Source organism: Sorex araneus, chromosome 4 (assembly GCF_027595985.1).
Source record: "Sorex araneus isolate mSorAra2 chromosome 4, mSorAra2.pri, whole genome shotgun sequence".
NCBI classification, from domain to species: Eukaryota; Metazoa; Chordata; class Mammalia; order Eulipotyphla; family Soricidae; genus Sorex; species Sorex araneus.
In genome coordinates, this window is record NC_073305.1 from 66,599,437 (window position 1) to 66,618,020 (window position 18,584).

The 18,584-nt window shown below is 41.9% G+C and overlaps 1 protein-coding gene across 5 annotated transcripts in view; it reads right to left on the minus strand.

Annotated features, from left to right (window-relative positions):
• The window catches only part of UBA3 (ubiquitin like modifier activating enzyme 3), a 36,324-nt gene extending 19,888 nt beyond the window's left edge, over positions 1–16,436 (minus strand). The window contains exons 1-6 of one of the 5 annotated variants that reach the window (XM_055134659.1): positions 11,186–11,291; positions 10,958–10,999; positions 10,246–10,342; positions 9,009–9,129; positions 6,672–6,752; positions 2,553–2,635 (exon numbers count right to left, since the gene is read on the minus strand). In XM_055134659.1, the coding sequence (XP_054990634.1) occupies positions 2,553–2,635; positions 6,672–6,752; positions 9,009–9,128 (284 nt within the window). In that variant the 5' untranslated portion in view covers position 9,129; positions 10,246–10,342; positions 10,958–10,999; positions 11,186–11,291. Of the gene's footprint in view, positions 1–2,552; positions 2,636–6,671; positions 6,753–9,008; positions 9,130–10,245; positions 10,343–10,957; positions 11,000–11,185; positions 11,293–16,329 lie in introns of those variants that run through there. The other 4 variants (XM_055134656.1, XM_055134657.1, XM_055134660.1 and 1 more) reach the window with 4 other exon arrangements.
• Positions 16,437–18,584: the final 2,148 nt, after the last annotated feature.

The following is an 18,584-nucleotide window of genomic DNA, read 5'->3' on the forward strand; positions in this document are numbered from 1 at the left end:
TTTGTGGGTCATACCTGGTGATGCACAGGGGTTACTCCTGGCTCTGCACTCAGGAATTACTCCTGGTGGTGCTCAGGGGACCATATGGGATGCTGGGAATCGAACCGGGTTGGCCTGTGCAAGGCAAGTGCCCTACCCACTGTGCTATCATTCCAGCCCCCATGTCAACCCTGTTTTGATACCTGGTATGACATGGTCGCTGGAGTAACCATGGGTGTGGCTGCAGGGAGGCCCTGAACCTCCTGATAACTGAACTGCTCAGGAAGACCCCTCCAAAAACACAAAACAAAACAAACAAAAGGCCTTAGGGACAGAGGTGACAACCAGGGTACAGAGCCAATAACAGTTTGAGGACTGCTGGATGTGGTGAAAAATCCCCAAGAAAAATAGTTAAGGTGAATTTTCTTCTCTATACAAAAGCTTTTTTTTTTTTTTTAAATCATAAACCTTTGGTAAGAATTTTATTCTCATTCTACTACAGAAAAGGACCTGGTATAAGCCAAGAAATGTAATTTCAGTATTACATTGAACTACTCTGAACTCAGGGTCTTTAGGTATGTAAAGCAGATAAAAAGTAGCTTTATAATTCCCTTGGGATTTTTTTTTTTGACCACACCCTGTGTGCTCAGGAGTCACCCCTGAGAGTATTCAGGGTACCATATGTAGTGTAAGGCATCATATATGGGTCAGCTACATGGCAAGTAATAGCCTTAATTTCTACCCTATCTGTCTGACCTCAAAAATCTTTTTAGTGGGGCTGAAGTAATAGCACAGAGGGTAGGGCGTTTGCCTTGCACACGGCCGACCCGGGTTCGATTCCCAGCATCCCATATGGTCCCCCAAGCACCTCCAGAAGTAATTCCTGAGTGCAGAGCCAGGAGTAACCCGAGCATCACCAGGTGTGATCCAAAAAGAAAAGAAAAAAAAAGAAAAAAATCTTTTTAGTTATGAATTATATATGCTTTCATAGCAGACCCCAAATTCCTACATGATTTCTAGAGACTTTTATTTTAAAATAGAATGTTAAAGAAAAACACTTTTTGGAACATAGAGATACTATAGGAGTTAATCCAGAGAACAGCAGCAGCTAAGGATTACAGGCTAAGGCTGTTTCTCTTAAAACCTGCAACTTTTTAAAAAGGTGTGTGTGGAGGGGACGGACTTTCTTATATATTACGCTTGCACAACACACTGGCCTAATCACTTTACCTTGAAAATAAGTACCTCACCCAGTGGGCTGTTGAGTAAATGAGATAAAGCAAAGAGCTCACAAAGTACGTAATGCACCCTGAGCACACAGTGTTAACTATCATGGTGATCAATTCTTTTTTAAGCCATGGTTAAAAATTCATGGCCTATAATAATAACCAATCAATAAAATAACTTATTAACTTTTTAGAGCAACCAGGCTCTAAAATTCGTCGGATCAGAAAAAGTCCAAATTTTTATTGAGTAGGAAATTTCAAGGACTTAAAAAAAATAACAGGGGCCAGAGCAATAGTACGGAGGATAGGACACTTGCCCTGCACGTGGCCAACCTGAGTTTGACCCCTGGCACTCCATATGATTTTCCTAAACCTGCAGGAATGACCCCTGGGTGAAGAGCCAGGAGCAAGCCCTGAACATAGCCAGGTATAGTTCCCCACCCGAAAAAAAAAAAAAAGATCCAAAAAAGATTCAAAATTAAATGCAGAGCTCACAATGCAAGTACAACTTTCTTAACCTGGCTTAATTTAACCCATCCATCCTTTAAGATCTTCCTCAAAGACAGAAATTTTTACCTCTATCCTGAATTTTACCTTTCTCCTAATCAAATCTTATCCTTATACCGAGGAAAATCTGTTTCTCTTAGTATCTGTAACTATTTGCCTAACAGACACTCAAACCCCTGAAAAAGCTATTTTATAAAATTCACTAACAATGAACAATGAGAGGTAGTTAAATAGGGATGGCGCACAAGTGTTGCATGCAGGAGGCCTAGATTTGTTCTCTGGCATCACACTATCTCCAAGCACCACCAGAAACAACCTCAGGCACTAAGCTAGTAGTTAGGCATGACCCTAAAACCCCATTTCACTAACAAAATTTTCCTCATATTTGCATATACGACCTACTTTTCAAAAAAATTCAGTTGTTCCTGGATTTTCTATCCTTAACTCTCCACTTCTTTTCCCCTTCTGTCACAACTTCAGGGTCCCAGATTCACTCTTCAATTCTCTCTCACAGGTCCTTGTTACTGTATTTCACAAAGGACAAATATTCTTGCTACTTTTATCTTATAAAGCAGCTAGGAGGAAAGAGCTGCATTCCAGGTCAACAGGACATAAAAGCGATAAATCTGCATTTTTAAAAGGAAACTAAAACAATGTATTTTCACCAGAATGCTCAACATTTTGTTGCAAATTTTTACCTAAAATGGGAATGGTAATTTAAAATAATATCTGCGGTTAGTGTTACCTGCCACAGTTTAAAAAAAAAAAAACTGCAATATACACAAATCAAAATCAAGTGATTATAAGGGTTTTAAAAAAAGGTTAAACATCAAAACTTACCTAAACAAAAACTGCCTATTCAGATTGGAAACATCTATAGTGTCCATGTCTATAACATGAATCTGTCTAAATCCAGATAATGCCTGTGGGAACAACCAAAATATTCAATTATACAGATGCTTTAAGTTTTATTTTTTTTTTGATATTTACTGCCACATTTTATTTATTTATTTTTTAATTTATTTATTTTTAATTAGAGAATCACCGTGAGGGTACAGTTACAGATTTATACACTTTTGTGCTTATACTTCCCTCATACAAAGTTTGGGAACCCATCCCTTCACCAGTGCCCATTCTCCACCACCCGTAAACCCAGTGTCCCTCCCACCCTCCCCAATCCCATCTCCCCCCCACCCCACCCTGCCACTGTGGCAAGGCATTCCCTTCTGTTTTCTCTCTCTAATTAGCTGTTGTGGTTTGCAATAAAGGTGTTGAGTGGCCGCTGTGCTCAGTCTCTAGCCCTCATTCAGCCCGCAACTCCCTTCCCCCACATGGCCTTCGACTACAATGTAGTTGGTGATTGCTTCTCTGAGTTGACCTTTCCCCGGAACGTGAGGCCAGCCTCGAAGCCATGGAGTCAACCTCCTGGTACTTATTTCTACAGTTCTTGGGTGTTAGTCTCCCACTCTGTTATTCTATATACCATAGATGAGTGATGCTTTAAGTTTTAAATCTAAAAATCTTCAATGATAAACTATGCATGATCAGGGGCTAGAGAAATAGTACAGAGGGTAGGGTGCTTGCCTTGCAAACAGCTGACCTGGATTCAATCTCTGGCATCCCATAGGGGTCCCTGAGGACTGCCAGGAGTTAATTCCTGATACAGAGCCAGAAGTAAGCCCCTCAGCATTGCTGGGTATGGCCCAAAACCCAAATAAATACATAAATAAATATCTCCGCATAATTATATTTACTAGTCTCTTATAAAGGGTTCCTCTATAAAGGTAAAAAGTGTCTAACGACTCACTTGCTTTCAAATGATCTGTAGCCAAAAGAGGTCAACTCAAATTTTTATAATTGTTTAATATATAATTCCATAAATTCACTTATAAAGTTTGCTACTGTGCTGCTACTTTAATTTTACTAATCTTAATGATCTGTTCTTGCTATTCTTTTTTTAGAATACACATAAAAACAATTCCTGTAAACTGAACCTCATTTTATTTAACATTAAGCAGGTCACAACTCAAATAGTCATTATTCAGTTAACTACTATAAAAGCAATCTAAAAATGTAGGGAAAAGCAAAAAATCTGTTGCATTTTAATGTGAATGCCATTTATTCAGACAGTAGAAGCACTGATCAAATTTACCAGCAGAAACAAAATAAATTAAATTTCAATAATTACTTATTCCTTTTGGTTTGTCAGTTTACTTGTTATCAAATTAAATCACAAATCAATGAGTTTCCCAATTTTCTGCCCCTCAAGAGACCCTAAAAGTAATCCATAGTTGTTTTCTAAATTCTTCTTGTACAAATGTACCCTTGTCAATGGTATTTGCACCTACATGTTGCTACCTCCAATGACCAATTTTCAGTCTTCTTCTAATTTACCCTTCTGAAGTATTTGGCAGGGTGGGACAATTAGTTAAAATGTGTTCTATAATTAGTGACAGCATGAAAATTCTACTTGGTTAGTGTCAGGGATAGAACTTCACAAATGCAAGGCAAGCACTCTACCACTGAGCCAGCACTGTGTGAGAATTTGAACCTTTGGTGAAAAAAATGGGTTCTAGATCAACACTTGGGTATATTCCTCCCACTTTACAGGGATCTGGAGTGTCTTCATAAACATCAAGAACAGGGATCTGAGTTTCCAGAAGAAACTCAATCATCCCTGCCCAACACAACCAAATCTGTTCCTTTATCAGTCTCCTTCACTGTAGTGAATATTAACTTCACCTTTCCATTTGCTTAGGGCAAAACCAGTTTTATTTTTTATGTCTTCCTGACCCTCTTCAGCTCATGTCTACATACCATTCCAAGAGCAAATGCAGCTGACTCCTTTTTAAAGATATACCCAGTCTTGGGGGCCAGAGCCACTGTACAGCAAGTAGGGCTTGCACACGAGTAGCCTTGCACACAACTGACACGAGTTCTACTGTCGGTATCCCATATGGTCCTGAAAACCTCCCAGGAGTGATCCCTGAGTGCAGAGACAGGCATAAGCCCTGAGCATGCTAGATGTGGCCCCAAAATAAAAAAATAAAAATAAATAATAAATGAAATGTAAGACTACAAACGCAAAGATCTGTATCTCAAATGGTGTCTCAAACATAAGGAAGAGGATGAATCAATACTTGCTCAAGTATCCTAGGTTCAATTGCCCAGCACCACACCCTGGTCCCTTGGGCACTGCCAGGATTAAGCAGGTGTAGCAAAAAATTTAATAAAAATCAATCCACAAAACTTGTCATATCCATGTACTTGGACATGAAATAAGCAAAGTGGAAAATGGTAAATGGAATGTCCTTTGTTTTTATCCTTTAAGTGCTTATACAATGCAAAAAGAAATTAGCTCAGTGACTACTCCTCAGATGTAATCTCCAATTACTTATATTTAAAATTAAAATAACATTTGCAAATACCTTTCAATTAAGCAAGGTTGAGCATCATGGGTTTGTGGATCCAAAGTCTACCAAAGCCACTTCCCATCTTCCATAATTTTTTTCCTTCTAGAACCCTTCAATTCTTACACTGTATAATACTTATACCTGATTAGTACACTGTGATAGTACATCAGAATACTAGTAATTATTTTGAAATTTATTAAAGAGCCCATGAAGATCTACAATTCCCAAAGACCTAGCACAGCACCAAGTACCATGAACCACATTAATGCTTTCGCAGTTTCACTAAGAATAACATTAGTATTCCCTAGCAAAATAAATGTGGTTATTTAAACCTGAGTCACAGAGCAACTCTTAGGTCCTTTGTCTGGGTCTGATATGTTTTATTTTCCCAAAAGAAAAATGTTAGGGACTGGAGCGGTAGCACAGTGGGTAGGGCGTTTGCTTTGAGGCCACCTGGGTTTAATTCCTAGCATCCCATATGGTCCCCAGAGTACCGCCAGGAGTAATTCCTGAGTGCATGAGCCAGGAGTAAGCCCTGTGCATCGCAGGGTGTGACCCAAAAAGCAAAAAAAAAATGGTTATCTCACTTTTCCATATACCAATGAAGAGTCTGGCATGTAACAGTTCTAATTCCTTCTGCTGTCCATTTTCATTTAACAAATTGATACTTATAAAAACAAATTATTAAAACAAATCATAAATTTCCAAGGATATCAAAATAGCTTCATTAGTATCTTCTATTAAAAGTTATCTATTAAAAACAAACTGACTCAGGGCTGGAGTGATAGCACAGCAGGTAGGGCGTTTGCCTTGCATGTGGCTGACCCGGGTTCGATTCCCTGCATCCTATATGGTCTCCTAAGCACCACCAGGAGTTAGTTCCTGAGTGCATGAGCCAGGAGTAGCCCCTGAGCATCGCCAGGTGTGACCCAAAAAGGAAAAAAAAAACCTGACTCAAAAATGGAAGTGAAGTACCTTTCTCAAATATTTGTCTAGTACCATACGATCATCAAAAATTATTGCCTAAGAGAGAGAGAGAAAGGAAGAGAGAAAAAAGAAAAGTGTCCACCATTAACTAGGGGAGAGGTGGGGGAAAACTGGGAAATGTACACTGGTTAAGGGTTGGGTGATAGAACACTGTGTGACTGAAACCCAATCATGAACAATTTCATAACTGTGTATTTCATGGTAATTCAATTAAGAAGGGGGGTAGTTAATTGGTTAATTACCGCCTGATGTCATTATGAAAGGAAAAGGGATTGATAACATGCAACATCAGCATAATTCCAGGAACATCACGATAATCCAGAAAAACTTGGCCATATGTCTGCTTCCTTTATATAAAAATGTATGCCTACCTATCTGAATTAGTTTGAGAAACCAAAGAAATAAATTATTTTAAGTATTAAAACATAAATTTATCTAAGAGATTTAAGAGAAAAGGATTAAAAGTATGATAAAGAAATTTCCTATATAGCAAAAAGAGAAAAAGATTTAATTATTTCAAAAAATATATGCACATTATATATATAAATTTATATATTACCAGATTTTTCAGGAGCTCACATCCTAAGCCGCCTGCTCCAATCACTAGAACTTTACATGTATCTAACAAAAACTGGAGAGACTGTAAAGAATGAAAAAGTACGTTAAACTAATAGAAACTAATAAAAGCATCTTGTTATACACAAATAGTTTCTGGTATTTCCATGAAAAATAAAAAGATTACAGACATTGTACTTAATAAACTAAGTTTGAAAACAAGGTAGAATCAGTTCTCTAACCCTCATGAATTCAGATCTTCCACCGTTATTAAAATGATATCATTGTAGGGGCCGGAGCAACAGTAGTATAGTGGGCAAGGTGCCTGCCTTGCTGTAGCTCACCTGGGTTCTATCCCCTGCATCCCTTCATAGTCCCGAGTCCACCAGGAATGCCAAAGGTAAGCCCTCAGCACCACAGGGTATGGCCCCAAAACGAAACAAAAGAGACCTCATTGTATGAAATGAAATGGCTATTCTGGAACAAGAGAGATAGGACAACAAGTAGGATTGCCCTGCACATGGCCAAGCCAGGTTGAATCCCTGGAACTCGAGATGGTCCCTCAAGTACAGCCAGGAGTCACTCCTGAGCACCACAGGTGTTGCCCAAGAGGAAGAAGAAAGCTATTTCTAAGAAGAAAAAAACTATGCTTAGTTAAGTTTTTGGCTTGTTTGTTTTAACCTCTAAGGGAATGAAAAAAAAAGGAAAGTGTAAAATTTCTTAAAATCAGAAGCATGGGTCAGAGAGTGTACAGGGATTAAGGTGCTTGCCTTGAAAGCTGCTGACCCTGGTTCAATTCCTGGCACCAGAGAACTGTCAGAAGTGCTCCCTCAGCACTAAGTAGTTAGCACTGCAGGGTGTAATGATGATAATAAACCTAAGGCTCAAGCACTACAAAGGGTAAATTAAAATACCACAAGAATAGCTGATTTTTTAATGATCATTCCACAATATTACTATCATTCCACTATCAGTGGAATAATATTATTCCACAATCAGTGGAACTCAGAATACATGAGAGGTGTTAGAGCAATAGTACAGTGGGTAAGGCACATGGCCATGCACACGCCGTGCACACGGCCAGCCTGGGTTTGATCTTTGGCCCCAACACGATTCCCCCATCTCAGCCAGGAGTGACTGAACAGAGCCAGGAGTGATCACTAAGTACAGAGCCAGGAGTAAGTCCTGAGCACCGCCAGGTATAACCCCAAGAAAAACAAAAAACACAGAAAATAAGAAAATGGACAAAACTCTTAGAAAAATGAACTGTCATCACTGTCATCCCATTGCTCATCGATTTGCTCGAGCGGGCACCAGTAATGTCTCCACTGTGAGACTTGTTACTGTTTTTGGCATATTGAATACGCCACGGGTAGCTTGCCAGGCTCTGCCGTGCGGGCAGATACTCTCAGTAGCTTGCCGGGCTCTCCGAGAGGGGCAGAGGAATCCAACCCGGGTCGGCCGAGTGCAAGGCAAACGCTCTACATGCTGTGCTATCACTCCAGCCTGGAAAAATGCACATCAGCACAAATATAATCACTTAATAGAAGCATTTTCTATCAATTCCTACACCCCTAAAACACCTCAAAAGCACAAATAGTATGGATTATCCAAAGAAGGGCACAAATAGTGTCAATCCCTCTAATATTATTATAGCACTGTAGCACTGTTGTCCCGTTCATCGATTTGCTCGAGTGGGCACCAGTAATGTCTCCATTGTGAGACTTGTTACTGTTTTTGGCATTAGAGAAAAATTTTTCAGAAGAAACAGTGAGTGAAACAGCATTTGCACCTCATTTTTAAGAGTAGCAGAGTATTCCTATTTCAAAACAATCTATAAACACAAAGGACATAGAAATTTGCCATAAAGAACAATTTTCAGACCTTATAAAACAACTTGTATCTAACTGAATATTTAAGTCCAACACTGTCAAAAATTCTATTCCTCTATTATAAAGCCTTCTCATAATTTTAACATGCAGTATTTAAGCTCAATTTCAACCAAATTTCAAGATTCAAACAAGCTCATCTATACTACCATGAAAATTAATTTTGTATAACACAAAGAATTAACAAAAGTGTCTTGTCTCAGTTATTTTAACCTGGAATCTTAAGTATAACAGTTTTAAATGAAGTTGTGAAGTTTATTCTTGGAAAACATTAACATATTACAAAAGAAAGTGAAAATGACTCAAACTTCAGTTATTTGCAAAACATTCAATTTAGTATTTCAACAATTTTATTAGTATTTTCTATTACAAATGCCAAGTTAAAAGGATGCATTTTATTATTTTTGAAACAAAATTATTAGAGGAGTTATTTAAAAGTAAAAGTTTCTCACTTCAGTGCTGGGTTCGAAATCAGGGTGTGTGAAGGGTCCAGATCGCTCGAGGAACTTCTTTACATGGTTCCAGCGACCTTCCCAGTCTCCAGTGTCCCCACACCCACCATCAACAGCCATTCTGCACAGAACACAGTAAATTCAGCTGAAACGATCAGTATGAAAAAGCCATTCCTACAACCACTATGGTTTTCCCAAATGAAAAGAAAAATCACACCAGACCTGCTCAAAAAGGGAAATATTCAATACAGTTACATTCATTTTTTTTTCCTGGCTACCATAAGGTTTAAAGTTAAGAACTAAGTTTAACAAAACAAGCAAAATTTCTAGTTCCTAGAGCAACTTAAGATCAAACTTGGAACACTGTTCAATCAGGAAGAAATGAGTTTTTTTACATCTGAAATGTATGAGAGATCACTGAGAACAGGTCCTTCTAGCACCTGGAGAAATATGTGTCAAGGCACAAAACTGCAGCTTCAAAAGTGTGATACTTCAACTCATGAAAATCCTTTTCAAGTTTGAAAAGTGTGACTTAAAGAGCAATTCTCATGAAACTTTCACACCTTTTACTTCTGAAAGAAGTCTCAAGTTTTAAAAAAGAATGGCAATACTCTTCAGTTTTGTGGTGTCATTCAACTCAAGTTTTAGGTTATAATTACACAACAAATGGGCATTACCACCTAAAGACCTAAGGACAGATTCTTCTGACAAGCTACATTAGCCACTCAAAGCCAGGTTTGATTGTGGTTATTTTTAATTTTCAAATTTCCTAGAATCACACCATTTCTAGCTTTGGGTATATTAGTAGTGATCTGATTTTTACAAATTGGAGCAAAAAAGTATTGCCAACCAAAGACCACGAGGGTTTTGAAGCCACAGCTAGATCCACAACAGCATTATGACCTTGAGCAGATTACTTAACAGTCATAAACCATCTGTAGATTGTAACTACTATTTATGGGTCAGAATGAGGATAAAGAGCTAATCCCCATCGGCCTGACTTGGTGCAATTCTCTGCATATACTAATTGTTCAACCTTTAACTGTCATTTAAAGCAAAAGTGGAACGGAAATAAAAGCAGTAACATTTTTTTTTGGTTTGGCAGTTTGAGGCGGGGGGGGGGGGGGCGCACACAGTCGGTGATGCTCAGGAATTACTCCTGGGGGTGCTTCGGGGACCCTACGGGGTGCCGGGGGGGTGGAACTCGGGTCAGCCGCGTGCAAGGCAGGAGCCTTACCCGCTGTACTCGCTCTTCGGCCCCGAAAGGTGGAAAATGTTTCAAATAAAAGGAATGTGAACTTAAGCTTGGCAGTCCAGTCCTCTTGCAACTGCAACTGAAGTTTGAGGGAGATACCTGGAGACTCTGGAGCGGCAGTGTTTGGAAATGCCCCAGGAAACGACTCGAGTCGCTACACCACACCCACGGGAGCCAGACTCTCCTCCCCACCCAGAACAGGGAGGAGGGAGGGAAAAAAAAAATGATGTGGCGTTGGCAAAGCAGGGCTGACACTTCGCAACTGTCTCACCGGCAGAAAACTACGCATCTGATAAGAAACCTAGGGCTGCGCCACCGACGGGTGGGACGCGGGCTCCAGCCCTGCACCGCGGCCCCCGGTCCGCACGGCGGGGCGGGGGCTCAGCCCGGCGCCGCGGCGGCAAGTGCTCCTCGGACCCGGCCGGCGACCGCCACGGGCCGCGGCGCGTCCGCAGGCCCCGGCGGGGCGGCCGGTGTCCGCGCAGCCCGGGACGCCCCGCCCGCGGCCCCGCGGCCGCGACCCCCGGGGGAGGAGGCCGGGCAGGGGGCGCGAGGGCCCGCCCCGCCACGGCCGGGGGTCCAGCGCCCCGGGGCCCCCGCCCCGCCCCCGGGCCCGCTGCGGCTGGTCCCCTAGGCCTGGGGGGAGGGAGGCGGGGGTCCCCGGAGAGGGCCCCGGCCTCCCGGCAGCACTAACTTCTCAGCCAGCAGCTCCTCTATTCTCCTTCTTTTCTTCTCCCTAAAGGAAAGAGAGAATAAAAGAAGGGTCAGCATCACGCTACACGCTGGGCGCCGCGAGGAGACGGGGGCGGGGGGACGGGCCGGGGGGGCTGGGGGGCCTCCGGGCGGCGGCGGCGACCGCCCCCTGCCAACGCTCTCTCACAAGCCAGCCCCGACCGCACGCCCGCAGAGACCCGGTACTTACGGCTCCTCGCCATCCGCCATATTGTTCCCCGCCTCTTCCCGGCAGCCCTCACGGAGGGCGGGGCCGGGGCGGGGCGGGGCCGCCGGTCACGGGGCGGGGCCTCCGACCACGGGGCGGGGCCGCCGGTCACAGGGCGGGATCGGACCGGGGCGGGGCCAACGCCCACGGGGCAGGGCCGCTGACTCACGTTGCTAAGGGCCTCCGGGCGGGTGTGTTTGTTGTTCGGGTGGGGTCTGTGTTTTGTTTTCTTTTTTCCGTTGTAATTTTGGAACCTCTGCCCGTCTCTTGGGGGGGTGGGTGGGAGGGGAGTGCTCCTGGCTGTACTGGAGGCGACCAAGCGGTGCTGGGACTCGAACCTGAGATTCTTGCTTGCCCTGAAGTTCCTCTATGGACTTTTAAAGTATTCCCTTGTAATTAGGCTATTAACTGCACTTGGCTTACTCTTCAAAACCTCTGTTCTCCTTGACCACACATATATTGCTTGTTTGTCTCTATGTTTCTTGGCTTTCTTATTTCCACTCTGGAGAAGCTTGTTTTCTTGAATACTTATTTCTGCTCTTTTCTCCTCTTATATCCTTGTAAGCAAGTTTCATTCAATGAAAAACTCTTGCTTCAAAATAATAAGGGGCTAGAGCGATAGTACAGTAGGTAGGGCGTTTGCCTACACGCAGCAGACCCGGGTTCGATCCCCAGCATCCCATATGGTCCCCGGAGCACTGCCAAGAGTAATTCCTGAGCCAGGAGTAAGCCCTGAGCATCGCTGGGTGTGACCCAAAAAGCAAAATAATAATAATAATAATAATATTAACTACACTTAACCAGAAAAATCTTACCTCGTGTATTGTGTTGTTCTAGTGAGTGAATATGGTTGTCATACATTGTTTATACAATTTATATGCAATATAAATCATAAAAAATGCTGTTTTATAAAAATTAACTCCTGGAAGAACCACCGAAATACCCCAGAGCTTCATTGTAAAGCAGATAAAACATCCGGAGAAATCTTCACTTTCTACTTTAAAAGATGGTTCCAACATCTTTGCATAAAGGGACACAATATATTTTTTTATTTTTTTATTAGTATAGTCACCGTAATTTACAATTTTACAATGAAAATGATAGGATTTCGTGAATACAGCATTCCAACGCCACACTTCCCAGCTAATGTCAGATTCCCTCCTCACTTCCCAGCTAATGTCAGAGTCCCTCCTCAACCGTCTCAGGGTCGGCCAATGCCTTGCCCCTACATCCACCCTTCCTGCCCCCCCCCCCCCACATCTCTGTCCTGGTCAAGCTCAGTTCTGAGTCTATTGCTTCTGATATTTTGTTACAAGAGACATATTTTTAAATAACATTTATCTAGGCTCAGGGCAATACAGGCAATAAGGCACTTGGCTTGCATACAGGGGAGCCCTGTTCAATCTCTAGCATGCTCATCCCCCTACACACTGCCAGAGGTGACCCCTGAGCATACAGACCTTGGATCACCCCCTTCCAAGTGAGTAAGACCTGTCTTTCTCCCTCTTGAATATTAGTATTTCAGTATCAAATCATACTGTTAGATTAGCAACTCAGAGAAACTCAAACCAAACTAAAAATAATTTCTTCCGGGGGTAGGGCAGTTGCCTCGGAAGAGTGTTCAGGAGATCCCAATGGGCCTCCCAGCAATTCTCCACCAACTTAGCTGCCAGGCAAAGGCCTGAACACGTGGTGCTGATCCGCCCTCAGAGTCAGGAATTACCTAGGCCAGCGCTATGGTGTTCAGGGCTGTTCTCTGGTGCTCAGGTGTTTTGAGGGATGGAGTTCAGACAGAGCATGTCCCTTCATTCCTATGCTATTTCACTGCACCCTGTCCAATTTTTTTGGCATTTGGGCCACAGTCTGCTCAGGAGACAATGTGGTACTAAGTATCTAACTCAGTCTTCTGCATGCAAAGTATGCATTCAGGTCATTGAGCCATTAAATTGCTCGTTATTAAATTGAATTTATTTTCTGGGAAAGAAAAAGTATACATATATACATACATGTATATCTTATAGCCTACTTCTCCCTCTGGGAGAACCCGGCAAACTACTCAGAATTTCCTGCCCACATGGGAGAACCTCGCAAGGTCCCTATGGTGTATTAATATGCCAAAACCAGTAACAAGTTGGGTCTCATTCCCCTGACCCTGAAAGAGCCTCCAGTACAGCATCGTTGGAAGGACAAGTAGAGAGAGGCTTCTGAAATCTCAGGGCTTGGACGAATGGAGACATTACTGAGACTGCTCGAGAAATTTGAGGATCAACGGGATGATGATGATAATGATGATGATATACATACACACATAATGAATATGTTATATACATTACATTTACTAGGAAAAAGGTTTTATTTATTTATTTATTTATTTATTTATTTATTTATTTGGCTTTTTGGGTCATACTAGGCGATGCTCTGGGGTTACTCCTGGCAGTGCTCGGGGGACCATATGGGATGCTGGGAATCAAACCCGAGTCAGCCGAGTGCAAAGCAAATGCCCTACCCACTGTGCTATCACTCCAGCCCCCGGAAAAAGGTATTTTTTTAAAGGCATAAAAATTAAAGAATAATTTCTAATATGCATAATTTTATCACCTAAAGATAAACGGTGATAGAAAGTTGGACTATTTGGATCAGAATGATAATACAATGGGTAGGGCATTTGTCTTGCATGTGGTTGACCTGGATTCTACCCCTGTCATCCCATGTGGTCCCCCGACCCCAGTAGGAGTGATTCCTCAGGGCAGAGGCAGAAGTAAGCCCCTGAGCACAATTCACAAATGAAAAAAGAAAATAGAAAATTGGACTCTTTCTTGCAGAGTGAGAAATAGAGCAGGAGGAAGATAGATGGATATGTGTGTGACTGAATACAGCAAAATTATCAAGTTAAAGATATATATGTACATATATGCACATATATATGTGTGATGGGAGTGGGAAAGCTGGGAACACTGGTGGTGGAAAATGTGCACTGGTGAAGGGATGGGTTTAGGAATATTATACAACTGAAATCCAATCATGAACAACTTTGTAGCTATCTCATTATGATTTAACTTAAAAAAATAATTAAGAAATAGAATACAAATTACAGGATGATTTCTCTCATGTAAAATACAAGTAAGCAAAACAAGTGAACTGAAAAAATACAAAAGGGGCTAGAGCAATAGCACAGCGGGTAGGGCGTTTGCCTTCCATGTGGCTGATCCAGGTTCGATTCCCAGCATCCTATATGGTCCCCTGAGCACTGCCAGGGGTAATTCCTGAGTGCAGAGCTAGGAGTAACCCCTGTGCATTGCCGGGTGCGACCCAAAAAGCCAAAAAAAAAAAGAGAAAATACAACAAAAGTAACTCATACTCTGAAAAAAATGCATAATATACATATCCCTTTGGATAATAAAAATAGAAGAACATTTAATATCAGAAATTTATTTATTCACTTTTGGTTTGGGGCCACACTTGGTGATACCTAGGGTTTACTTCTAGCTCTGTGCAAGGCAAGGGCCCTGCCTGCTATACTATCGCTCTAGTCCCTAATATCATAGTTTAAATCCTGCATAATCCACTTTTTGGGAGACAGAGCAAGGGGATCAAACCCTGGGCCTTAAGCATGCAAAATAAGTGCTATTCCACTGAGCTACATCCCCAGCCCCACCCACTATTTTTTTTTATTATAAGTCCATGACACTTCCATGTCTTCTTTGTAAATTGAGTATAATGATATTAAATATCTTGTGAGATTGTTGAAAAAATAAACAAATTCCACAATAGTTCTCAAAATATTGTCTGATTATGGTTAGCCAAATCAGCATCTTTTGGAAACTTGCCACAAATGTGTATTTTCAGGCCCCAATCATCTGTAACACCTTGTTGATTCTGTGCAAAATTGAAGCTTGAAAACCACTGATATAGAGTCTGTAAAGCCTAATGAATGCTCAGAAAAATAGTCTGTGAATAAATTATGTTATTTAATCTTTTGTCCTTTATTATCCTTAATCAGGTTCAATTCAATAGCACTCTTTGAGCTGAGAGTCAGTGCCAGGCAGTAATGGGGTTTGGGGGATGGGTTGGAGAGTTCAGTTTCCACGTCCATGACAAGAGACACTGGCCTCTGGATCACATGTCTCAGAGCACTTTCACTTTAAATGTTTATATCGTGAACTATTGGACTATCCTCTTTGATTTATCTACACTGATAAATATCCAATAAATATGTATCTAGAAGCACAAACCTGGGTCTAAGAGACCCAGGAAAGCCTCTACAGTGAATCTGACCTCCCCTAATTGAAATGTGACAAGGAAGCACTGCTAATAGCATTTCAGTACCTGAGACAAAGTATCCCATTTTGGGGACTGCCCATAGCACAGCCGGAAAGAGTTTGCCTTGCACGTGGCTGACCCTGGTTCGATCCCTGGAACCTCATGTGGTTCCCCAGGCATCATCAGGAGTAATTTCTGAGTGCAGAGCCAGGAGTAACCCCTGAGCATCGCTGGGTGTGACTCAAAAAGTAAAAAAAAAAAAATATGTATTCAATTTTGTTTAAAATGATTTTATGATACAGGCATAAATGTGTAGAGAAAAATTTATATATAGTCAAAGAAAGGAGCATGGTTAAAGTTTTGGGAAAGAGTCATATTATAGGTAACTATATTTGTTGGTTTTTCTTTCTCTCTTTTCTCTCTTTCTCTTTTTCTTTCATTTTAAACCTCTCTGGAAATTTAAGCAAATGAAAACTCACTGAATAAATATTTGCTAGATATTAGTTGCCCATGATTAATGAGTCATCATATTGTTACTAACACACACTTGACAGCTTATGGTCAAGTAGTATTGAGCAATCGGGAGATAACAGTTCTTAGTCACAGTTCTCTAGTGCTCACTAATCTCTCCAACAGGTGTGAGTGCCTTCTGGGGCTCCCACTACAGCTTTGGCTGAGATAATTTACTCAACCTACCCACAATGCCGCTACGTGAAATTCTGAATCCTCTGGAAATTCTTCCACACCTCACTGGTCACTGAGCACCCAGATCTGGCAAATTTGTATCCAAACCTCTTTCCACATCTTTGTGAAATTGTATCCAAAACTCTTTCCACAACTTTGCAAACACACACGCGCAAACATACCTTCTACAATGATTCTTTAGGGGCTGGAGAGATAGCACAGCGGGTAGGGCGTTTGCCTTGCACGCGGCCGACCCGGGTTCAATTCCCAGCATCCCATATGGTCCCCTGAGCACCGCCAGGGGTGATTCCTGAGTGCAAAGCCAGGAGTAACCCCTGTGCATCGCCAGGTGTGACCCAAAAAGAAAAAAAACAAAAACAAAAACAATACAATGATTCTTTAATAAAAAAAATCTTGGGGTTGGAGAATAGCACAGCTGGTAGGATGCTTGCCTTGTATGCAGCCAACTTGGATTTGATCCTTGGCATCCCCTATGTCCCCTGAGCACTGCCAGGAGTGATTCCTGAGTACTGAGCTTGGAGCAACCATTGAGTATTACCAGGTGTGGTCCAAAACCTAAAATAAAAATAAAAGATCTTGTACAGTGATTTCATGGATCTTGGGGAAGATTCAAAGTATCTGTTGGCATCAAACTCGGGGCCAGAACTATAGTACAGTGGGTAGGGCACTTGTCTTGCACACAGCCAGTCCAGGTTCAATCCTTGGCACCCCATATGGTGCCCTAAATCCAGCCAGTAGTGTCCGTGGGCACAGAGACAGGAGAAAGCCCTCTGCCCTGCCAGTTATAGTCCCTCAAACAAACAAAACAGAACAAAAATATTTCAACCTTTATCAAGTCTACTCAGATACTAGCACAGCAATAAAATTGCAAAAACGACAGAAAAAGTCAGCAGATGCTTATTTATAAAAACACTGAAAATAAATTAAGACATTATTAATACCATACAGATGATTCGTGGCTTATACTATTATTAATTAATAACAATGACAGAAACATCTGTGACCAAGTACTACACACTAAGCTCTTCACAGCATTCATGGTCTAAATGTCAGCCGTTCTTATTCACCCCACTTTAGCACAGTGGGTAGGGCGTTTGTCTTGCACACAGCAGACCCGGGTTTGATCCCTCCATCCCTCTCAGAGAGCTTGGCAAGCTACTGAGAGTATGGAGCCCGCATGGCAGCATGGCTGAGCTTGGCAAGCTACCCGTGGCATATCTGATGTGCCAAAAACACTAACAACAAGTCTCACAATGGAGACGTTACTGGTGCCCGCTCGAGCAAATCAATGAACAACGGGATGACAGTGCTACAGTGCTTACACATAAAGAAACCAAGGCTGGAGTGGAGTAAGTATTTTTTCCAAAGTCTCTCACTTCAAATAGGAGAACTAAGATTCTAATGTTACTCTCGCTGATATTAAACTTTCCCTTTTACTAGAATCAAGAAAAATGTAAAGCTCAGAGACATTTTCACCTTTTCTATTTCTTTTGACATTGATTGGGACCCCACCTGGCAGTGGTCAGGGGTCACTTCTCGCTGATGCTCAGGGAACCATGCACAAGCCTCTCTCACATACAAACCGTCCAATCCAGTCCTTTAAGCTAGCTCCCTGACCCATATTTTAAACATTTTTCCAAAAGTACCATCTAGGTTATGTTTTAACACTGATTTTATTCAATCACCAAACTTTCCTACACTTCAATAGCAAGACAGTTCAGTCATTGTAAGTGTCTCTACTGTCTTTTGAATCACCAGCGAAAATTCAATTAGACCTCTAGATTTTGCACTATGTGTACTTAGTTGCTTTCCAATTTAAAAATTGTGGTGCTTTCAGAACAACGAATTTAAGGTGCTTTTTTTGGGGGGGTCATACCCAGAGCGATACACAGGGGTTACTCCTGGCTCTGCACTCAGGAATTACTCCTGGCTCAGGACCATATGTGATGCTGGGAATCGAACCCGGGTCAACCGCGTGCAAGACAAACGCCCTACCCGGCTGTGCTATCACTCCAGTCCCCTAATTTAAGTTTTTAAGAGAGCAATCACTTGGGCTGGTGAGATACTAAATAAGCAAGTTTTGCATGCTGGAGGCCAGGAGCATAGTTTATTCATCACATGATCCCTGGAGCACTACGGGTGACCCACAGGTCCAAGAGTGGGCCTGGAGGCAGCAACTACTTCCAGGTTTAGAGACTCATCTCAGACACTAACATCTTACAAATCTGCTTGACACAAAAGGAAATTTTTAACCAAAGCAGTACTTCCTCATTCTAGCAAAAAGGAGGTTCACTGTACCAACCATCCCTTAGCAAAAAGACCCTTGAAGGGGAATTTTCAACATATAACTCTTAGCAGTTCTTTGGGCTGGAGTATAAAGCTATCACTTTATCCACTGAAAGACTGTGCTATCTCA